The sequence below is a fragment of the Ictidomys tridecemlineatus genome, chromosome 3, assembly GCF_052094955.1.
Source record: "Ictidomys tridecemlineatus isolate mIctTri1 chromosome 3, mIctTri1.hap1, whole genome shotgun sequence".
NCBI lineage: Eukaryota > Metazoa > Chordata > Mammalia > Rodentia > Sciuridae > Ictidomys > Ictidomys tridecemlineatus.
In genome coordinates, this window is record NC_135479.1 from 17585711 (window position 1) to 17595459 (window position 9749).

The 9749-nt window shown below is 48.0% G+C and overlaps 1 protein-coding gene across 2 annotated transcripts in view; it reads left to right on the top strand.

Moving 5' to 3' along the window:
* Plekhm1 (pleckstrin homology and RUN domain containing M1) overlaps positions 1–9749 on the top strand; it is a 45816-nt gene that overhangs the window by 31458 nt on the left and 4609 nt on the right. For both annotated transcript variants that reach the window (XM_005328144.5, XM_078041941.1), the window contains exons 8-9: positions 774–919; positions 5823–6016. In XM_005328144.5, coding sequence (XP_005328201.2) covers positions 774–919; positions 5823–6016 — 340 coding nt within the window. The remainder of the gene's footprint in view (positions 1–773; positions 920–5822; positions 6017–9749) is intronic.

The window sequence follows — 9749 nt, forward strand, 5'->3', positions numbered from 1 at the left end:
TTGGGGAGCAAGCAGAACCACTGGATGAAGGACGCTGAGTATCATGGAAGAGATCTCAGGCTTGGGACCAACCCAGCCCAAATTTGATTTTCACTGTGTAAACTAGTTGTTGTGTAACCAGACAGATTTCTTCACCTCTGAGCATCAATTTCTTTAGCTGTAAAATGGGGATAGTAATTTTTTTTTTAAAGAGCGAGAGAGAGAGAATTTTAATATTTATTATTTTTTAGTTTTTGGCAGACACAACATCTTTCTTTGTACGTGGTCCTGAGGATTGAACCCGGGCCGCACGCATGCCAGGCGAGTGGGCTACTGCTTGAGCCACATCCCCAGCCCTGTGATAGTAATTCTAATAGTGTATTGTTACATTAATAGTGTTGATCATGGGGCTGGGGATGTGGCTCAAGTGGTAGCACGCTCGCCTGGCTTGCGTGCGGCCCGGGTTCGATCCTCAGCACCACATACAAACAAAGATGTTGTGTCCGCCAATAACTTAAAAATAAATATTAAAAAATTCTCTCTCTCTCTTAAAAAAAAAAATAGTGTTGATCATTAGTAGTGGAAATATAAGTGAGTCATTTTTACCCTTGTGCTCTTCTTTTAAAAAATATAACATATATATACATTAGTTATGTTAGTTATATTTATATATATATATTTATATATTATATATATTTATATATTTATATAACGAGCAGGCTCCTCCCACCATAGTAGCTCTGTGATACCTGGAGCTGACTCTGCCCCTCTCTGCTCACTGCCTATCTCCCCAGGCTGCTCCCGGCAGATTGGCTTCTCCTTTGTACGACCCAAACTCTGTGCCTTCTCTGGCCTCTATTACTGTGACATCTGCCACCAAGATGATACTTCAGTGATTCCGGCCAGAATTATCCACAACTGGGACCTCACCAAGCGCCCGGTAAGTCTCAGGCCCAGCGAGACATGGTCCTACATGGCTGCTGAATGACAGAGGAATATTCTCCCCTTTTTGCTGCTGCTGTTTGTATGTTTGAAGTGGTTTGGCTCTAGGGAGCAAGACCAAGAGAAAAGCTTGGTGCCTATCTGCAGCTCCCAAACAGAGCTCTGAAAACACCTGCCTGAGTCCCCAGTAGACCTCTGAAGATGATTCTCTGCAGCTTCCAAGAAATAGACAGAACTGTGTAAGGCACCAGCAACTAGGTAGATAGGCAGGCAGATAGGAAGGAGGGACAGGATAAGATAGATCAGATATGTCAATGGATGTGTGGCTGGACAGTTGAGTGGGTGGGTGGATAGATGGATAGATGGATGGAGTTAGGTAGATGGCTAGGTGGGTGGATTGCTGGATAAGTAAATGTACAGTCCAGCCAGCTGGCCACACCCCAAAGAGCAATTCAACCTTACTTTTGCCAACCCTGAGGGCCCCAGGTGACTGCAAGCCCTGTGTGGGCTACTTATTTCTTGTTTTCCAAAGTGTGCTTTTAGCCAGGTGTGGTGGTCCATACCTGTAATCCCATCGACTTGAGAGGCTGAGGAAGGAAGATTGCAAGTTCAAAGCCAGCCACAACAAGTGAGGCCCTAAGCAACTTGGCAAAACCCTGTCTCTAAATTTTAAAAATAATAATAATTATATATATATATATGGCTGAGGGGGAAAAAGTGCACTTTTTCTGGGCCTCTACCCGTTATAACGATAATATATGGTTATTTTTTTAAAAGCTTTCCCTATGCAGAAAACTAGGACTTTTTTTTTTAAGATGTCGATGGATCTTTATTTTGTTTATTTATTTATATGTGGTGCTGAGAATCGAATCCAGTGCCTTGCACATGCTAGGCAAGCACTCTACCACTGATCCACAACCCTAGATCAATACAGGATTATTGTTCGACATTAAAACTTACAGAAAAGCCCAAAGACAAATCAGTCAAAATTATGTGTCATCACCAAGAGGTAATCACTACTAATATTCTGGGGGGCAGCCTTTTCTGTGCATTAATTTACATATGCATCTATTTTTTATAAATCGAACCCAGTGCTTCACATGTGCTGGGATCATATTGGACTCATCCTGCTTTGTTCACTTAATTTTTTTTCTTTTTTTTTAATTTGTTTTAATTAGTTACACATGACAGTACAATGATCTTGACGTATTATACATTTGAATCAGATGGGGTATAATTTCTCATTTTTCTGAGTGTACAGGTTGCAGAATCACATTCATGCAGTCATATATATACATACAGCAATAATAATGTCTATTTTATTCTGCTGTCCTTCCTTTCCCCACTTCCCCTCCCCTCCTCTCTCCCATCTTGTTCACTTAATATCATATCTTTTTTTTTTTTTTTTTAGAGAGAGAATTTTAATATTTATTTTTAGTTTTCGGCAGACACACATCTTTGTTTTTTGTATGTGGTGCTGAGGATTGAACCTGGGCCGCACTCATGCCAGGCGAGCGCGCTACCACTTGAGACACATCCCTAGCCCCTAATATTATATCTTGGGTACTCTTGTATGTCCACCAGATGCTTCTGAACAAGATATTTTTTTTCTTTGAATAAGATATATTCTAAGATCTTTCAGATTGTCCTCTTCTCTAGGTGGGCTTAGCCACCTTCCTTCCTTCCTCCTTCTTTCCTTTCTGTCTGTCTCATTCTCCTTCCTTCCCTCCTTCCTTCCTTCCTTCCTTCCTTCCTTCCTTCCTTCCTTCCTTCCTTCCTTCCTTCCTTTCCTGGGGATTGAACCCAAGAGCATTTAACAACTGAGCACATCCTCAGTCCTTTTGGGTTTTTAAAATTCTTAATTCTTTAAAATATTTTTTTAGTTGTAGATGGTCGCAATACCTTTATTTGATTTGACTTGATTTTTATGTGGTACTGGGAATCAAACCCAGTGCCTCACATGTGATAGGCAAATGTTCTACCACTGAACTATAACCCCAGCCCTAATTTTTTATTTTGAGACAATTTCTCACTAAGTTGCTTAGGGTCTTGTTAAGTTGCTGAGGCTGGCTTCAGACTTGCAATCCTTCTGCCTTAGCCTCCTAAGCCATTAGGATTATAGCCACTTGTCTAGTTGTGTTGTCATGAGCAAGTTAGCTTCAGATCCCTAATCTCTTAAGGTTTTTGGTTTGTTTTTCTTTTCATAAAGGGGTTTAATAATAGTGTATGTCTCAGACCGAGCATATTGGTACACACCTGTAATCCCCGTAGCTAGGAAGGCTGAGGCAGGAGAATCAAGAAATCAGAGCCAGCCTCAGCAACTTAGTGAGGCCCTAAGCAACTCAGCAAGACCCTGTCTCTAAATAAAATATTAAAAAGCCATCTCAGTAGTTATGTGCCCTGAGTTCAATCCCAAAATGAAAAAAAATAGTGTATGTCGTGGGTCTGTTGTGAAGACTATGGTAGTACTGCCTGTCACTTAGAACAGTGCCTTCTAACAGTGCCCTTTTCCTCCCCTGAGGCCAGTCCTATCTCTTATCCCTAATTCACTTGTTCAGTCCCTAATTCAAGACCACCCATCTGTCTACCTATTCATCCATTCATCTGTTCAACCACAAATCCATTAATAAATCTTTCCTGTCCTGTCTTGTCCTATTCCATCCTATTCTATCCTATCTTAAATGCTACCCTCTCCTTTCAAATCTGCCTTCTTTCCAAAGCAGACACAAGACAGACACAGAAACACAAGGAAGCAGTTGCTTTCTTCTCTCGAGGCCCAGGACCTGCACACTACACAGTCTTGCCTCATGGATGTGTCCTCAGAATTCAGGGAAGGTGACTCCAAGTAAATTCCACTCCTCTGGGGAGGAAAAACCCCAAAGTTGGCTTTGCTTTGGCCATTCTGTTGTTCACCCATCACCACCCCTGCCCTCAGTAGTATTTAACTAACTATGCACAGAAAACTAACCCTCAGAGTCACCAGGAATGCACCTTTGACCGTGAGCACATTCCCTCTTCCCCAGACCCTGATACTTCGGTCAGGCCACCTCCTTACTCAGTGCTGGAATCCTGTGCTCTTCCTTCCTTCTCCCTAGGAAACTGCAAAACTTTTCTAGGCTTATCTGAGATCAGGAAATATCCAGCTCTCTATCAAAGATCAATGACCTGAGAGAGACAAGAAAGTTCAAAACAGAAAGTGGCTGGCCAGGGCTTTGGGGCCTTATTGTTTGCTGTTGCAGCTCTGGCTGACCCACTTGTTCTGAAGCCCAGCTGGCACTTGGCAGGATGTCAGCCCCAGAGTGTGGTTTTTGCTTTTGTCTTTCTCTTCCACGCCCACAGGATAGGGACAGCCCCTGGGGAGCACAAAGTCCCTGCCAGTCTCTAGCACTGGGCAGTGTTTGGCACTCATTCCTGTGTGTATTTCATCTGAGCCTCACTCAAGGCCAGACAGAGGCTGTTACAGGAGAGCTGAGCCATGGCTGGAGGACAGCAGTTTGACCCAAGTCACCAGGGGTTTGCCATTGGGCTGCCCTCCGGCTGGGGGACTGCTACCTCAGGGCTCTAGGATATGGGAAAAGGAGTTGTCCATGGCAGGGGGAGAAGAGTGTTGCTGGTGGAGCTGGGAGACAGGAGGCCAGAGGTCTCCCCAGCTCCCAGATATAGGGACAATTCTGAGAGCCCCATTACATTCTCTGACCCTCGAAGGGACAGATAGGCTCTTAAACAGTCGCTGACAGAAGTTCACATTTACTGAAGATGAACCCTGTGCCAGGCCCTTTGCCAAATACTTGCATGGAATATCTTTTAATATAAACTCAAAATAATCTGTCAGGCATGGTAGCACACACCTGTAATACCAACCACTTGGGAGGTTGGGGCAGGGGGATCCCAAGTTCAAGGCCAGCTTGGCAACTTAGCAAGATCCTGTCTCAAAATAAAAGAAAGGGGGTGGGGAAGCTGGGATGTAGCTCAGTGGTAGAGCACTTGCCTAGCAAGGACCTGGGTTCAATTCCCAACACTGCTAATAGTCTCCTGGCATAGATCCTTTGATTTTCCTCCAGTTAGCCCAAGCTCCTTAGCATGCCACAAGGAGCATGTGGCTGCCTGGTGTTCAGAAGGAGCATTTTAGTCACAGTGGCTGCCTGGTGTTCAGAAACAACACTGCAGCTCAGACCTGGGCTCCACTTTCCACAGGCAGGTCAGATACTTCAGCTTCTCAGAGCCTCAGTTTCCTCATCTATAGAATAGAAATGATGCCACCTCTCCCCATGGCTTGTTCTGTGGATGAAAAGAGGATGTGATCAAGGTCCCTCCCTATGTCTGGCAAACTGTATTAGGGCCAGGATCTTGGGTAGAACCTTCAACCCTCTTTCAATATGTTGAGAGAAGCTGAGATTGATCACTCAGCTCTACAGAGTCACAGGGGAGTCCTGGTGGTTGTTGGCAAGAGCCCAGTGCACTTGGGGAACCTTGTTAAGCTGTGTCTGCTCTGTGGTTTCCTGTAGCTAGAGCCGCAACACCAGTCACCTGGTTCCTGAGTCAGGGCCCAGAGGGGAGCACCTGTTTCCTATAGGCAGGAAAAGGAAGTTGGGCTTACAGGAAAGAGTGGGAAAGATCTGTGAGGCCCAGAGGAGGGGGCCTTATCCAGAGTGACCTCTCATATCTTGTCATGGTTGGGAGGGGGCAACATGGGTGTCATTAGAGGAAAAGCTGGTTTGGGAGTCGGACTGTACCATTTCTGAGCTGTGTGCTCTTGGCTAAGTAGCATCATCGCTCTGAACCTCAGTTTCCTAGTTTATAAGATGAAACTAGTGCTACATCCCTAGGAGAGGGCTACAGGGCAGGTGAGAGCTGGGCAGTGTAGGCGTCGCTAACAGCCAGCCTTTCCGTGGTGCCCCCAGGTCTGTCGGCAGGCCCTGAAGTTTCTGGCGCAGATCCGGGCCCAGCCCCTAGTCAACCTGCAGCTGGTGAATGCCTCTCTGTACGAGCATGTGGAGCAGATGCGCCTCATTGGCAGGAACCGGGAACAACTGAAGCTTCTGGGGGATTACCTGGGCCTATGTCGAAGTGGTGCCCTGAAGGAGCTGAGCAAGAGGTGAGTACCTTCTACATGCACAGGCCACATACGCTCAAGGCGGCTCCTTGAGCAATGCCAGGGCTGGGCAGAGAACTTCCCATTGGGCTTGCAAAATCACCACATCCTTCAGGGGTGTTTTGTTTTTTGAGTTGTTTTTTTTTTTTTAATTTTTAAATTGTTTTTTAGTTTTAGATGAACAACATACCTTTATTTTACTTGTTTAATTTTGTATGGTGCTGAGGATCGAATCCAGTGCCTCACACATGCTAGGCAAGTGCTTTACCACTGAGCAACAACTCCAGCCCCTCAGGGGTAGATTTTGTTCATATATTTATTTATTTACTCAACAAATTGACTGCTTGGGAGGCTGAGTAATAAGGATTATAAATTCAAGGCCAGCCTGTGCAATTTAATGAGACCCTGTCTCGTAAAATAAAAAGGACCGGGGATGTAGCTCAGTGGTGATGCATCCCTGGGTTTAATCCCCAGTACCACCAAAAATGTGTGGGTGTGAGGGTGGGGAGTGTGTGTGGGGGGGTGTGATTTATTTGTTGAGAACATACCCAAGCACCTGGCAAGGTGTACAGGGTGCAATGCTGAATAAAGTATACCAGAGTCCTCCCCTCTGAAAGCCTCTGGTCTAGGAGGGAAGGCAATGAGCTAACCAGCCACTCCAATCAGGGGGCGGTGAGGAGAGGAGAAGGATACTCAGAAGCTCAAGTAAGACCTCTAACCAGATCAGGGGAGATCCCAGTGGGGAAGACTTCCTGGAGGAAGTGACGCGTAAGGTGAGACCTGAAAACTGATTAGGAGGTAGAAGAGGAAAGAGGAGGGGAAGAGTGTTCCAGAGAGAGGAATAGCAGGTACAGGCCCCAAAGGAAGGCACTGTACACAGAAAGCACAGGGAGAGCATTGTCTGGAGTGGAAAGGGAGGTAGGAAGCGTGAGTAGAGGCAGGCGAGACACAGCTAGCCAGGTGATGACGGCTGTGCTCCGGGTCTCCTTCCTGCCGGCCCAGCCTCCGTGCCTCGACTGTTAGATGCTGCTGTCCATGGCAGCATCCTTCCTGAAACCCTCTAGGAGTGTGTGATCAGTGCACACCCTCAGGAGCCCTTCCAAGAAGCTCCCGGGTACCCAGGGCTGGAGGCCTTTGTTTCCCAGGGATGGAAGGTGACTGCAAGCTTCAGGATGGACTCAGTCTTCCTGCCGTCACAAACCTCTCCTAGCCCAGCATGGGCTTTGTGTTCACCTTTTCTGGGTCTTTGAAACCAGAGTAATTTATAAGCACCTCCACCTTCTCCAGAGCCTCACCTCCTCAGGGGCTGCCAGGGAGCACTGTCTGAGGGTGTCTTCTCGGCCCTGAGTGCAGTTGTTTTTCCCAGAGAGTCATGCCTGCTTTGCTCCTCCGGGCAAGGGTATGCCCATACAGGTCCCCTGGGGCTGTCCAGTGCTGCAGGGAGCTCTCTGGTGGGTACTCGGAGAACTGGTCCCTCACAGGCCCGCAGAGCCCCCAGGGCTTTCTCTTCTGCAGGGCCTGGAAGAACAGAAAGCCCCTAAAGGCTCTGCCACCCCACACCAGCTGGGTACCTGGGCCAGCCCTTTTCAGTGAGGCTGACTCTCTCTTCTCTTTCTGAGGTTCTGTGACCCAGGACTCCAGACTCTCCAGAGGTCTGCCTTCCTGCCCCTAACCAGGTGATAAAAACCTGGGGTCATGTCTAGCATGTGTGAGGCCCTGAGTTCAATCCCCAGCACACACCCCCCACACACACACACACTCATACACACACACAAAAAAAAACAGGTGACAAGTGGTACCTCTGTCACCCTTCCTGACACCTGCAGGGTGGGCTGGCACTGACCTCACCCCATACTCTGCCTGCTGAACCTTCTCTGAGCCAACCTATGATTGGTGCCATGGGCAGCCTGCCTCTGACTCTCTGGCCCTGCTGTCCCATCCCTGTGTACCTGGCCTGCTAGAGGACGAGGCCACACTTGTGAAAGTCCCCTTTTAGAGGAATTAACAAGACAGGGGAAAGAGCATAGGAATAGCTCCTGCCCAGCTCCAGACCCACATGACTCAGAGAAGTCACGTCTCTGAACTCCAGCTTTCTTGCCTGTAAAATGCGTCAGTAATCCCTATATTCATGTGGCCTTCCACATCATGGTGAGGGGCTCAGTGTCTGAGCTACAGATAAGCAGGCAGATGGCCTGGGTCAGCTTGGTATGTGCCTGAGGGGGCACCTGACTCAACTGGGCAGGGGCCAGGGGATTCCAAGAGATGACATCAGGGTTAAGGGTTTGCAGCATTCTTTTATTTTAAGAAAATACTTATTTTCCTTACAAAGTTAGTCAATTTGAAAGAGGTGTTTATAATAAAAGGGAATGAAACAGAACGTGAGTGTCAGCTCTTCTCAGATTCCACCACCACCTGCACCCAGGCCTCACTGTCAGCACACTGGAGCAGAGCTGCTCAGTACCAGGGGCAGCTTGTGTTTGTTGAACTGGGGTTTAGAAGAACCGCTAGAGAAGAAAGGGCCAGGGAAAGGCCTGGCTTTCCTGGCTGAGGGGCCTTAAGTGGGCAGCGGATAGAGCACAGTTCACAAGGGCCCAAACAGGCTCAAGACAGCTGGATGCAGGGCCAGGGACCAGAACTCGGAGGCCCTGTGGCCCCCACTGAAGTCCTTTGCACTTCGTCTGCCACCAGCATGGAGCCACTGAAGGGTCTGAGCCCAGACTGTCATGGTTCAGTCTGTGGTTAAGAGACCGTTCTAGCAACAGAGGGTGCAAGAGCTAAGGAGAGAGTCCTGGCAAGGTGGCTGGTGTCGTTATTGACTCCAGGGGCTAGGGAGACCTGACCGAGCTAGCCAGAGGGGAGGCTGGGAGGATGAGAAAGGAGAGGACACTATCAGGTTCTGGATGTAGGAGGTAAAGTCAAGAGGAGCTGCCCCTTGCCAATGGCAACAGACTTGTGGTCCCTTGAGATAAAGGGGTCCTCTTGCAGGTCTGGGACATGTTTCTAAAAGCATTCTTTTGGGCCTTTGGGAAGGAACCATCACAGAAATGCCTCACAGGGATGTTCCCACCAGACCTGGTGGCTCCTACCAACAGCTGAGTAGGGGTAGATAGAGGAGGAAGAAGGGCTCAGAAAGAGGTAGCACCAGGCTGCCCACTCGAGAACTGCAGATCATTTGGCCCTGCCAGGGTCAGTAATCCCTATGTTATGTGGCCTTCTGTCCCATCACCCTGTAAGTTATAGGAGTTAAAAAGCAACCTTCTCCAACTTCCACTGTCTCCCAGAAACCCCTGAAATTCTCTCCAGTCCCTTCTCTAGACAATCAGCCTCACACCAGAGGACTAAGAGGGGTCTTTCTTTTTTATGGGTGAGAAACTGAGGCCCAGAGTAGCCCATGGTTTTCTCCTGTGCCCAGGTGTTTCTCTTCTGGAGGACAGCATGAGTGGTACTGCTTTCCTTCTGGCCTTGACACAGCATCAGTTATAGAGCCCCACTGAGAATGTGACAGGCCCAGGGCACAGTGACTCTCAGATCAGACTATAGGCCTGACTGGCTGCCAGGACTGTAGACAGAGGTAGAAGACAGGGACCTCTCCATCCAACTCAGCCCCACCCTTCCTGCCAGCTTGGAGCCAGCCTGTGTGCCTGTCTCCCACCATGTTTTCCTGGTGATAAATGGCAGCTTCCTGTTCCCAGAAAGCTGGAAGTTTACTAAGGAAACCAGCATGGTAAACTGAGAG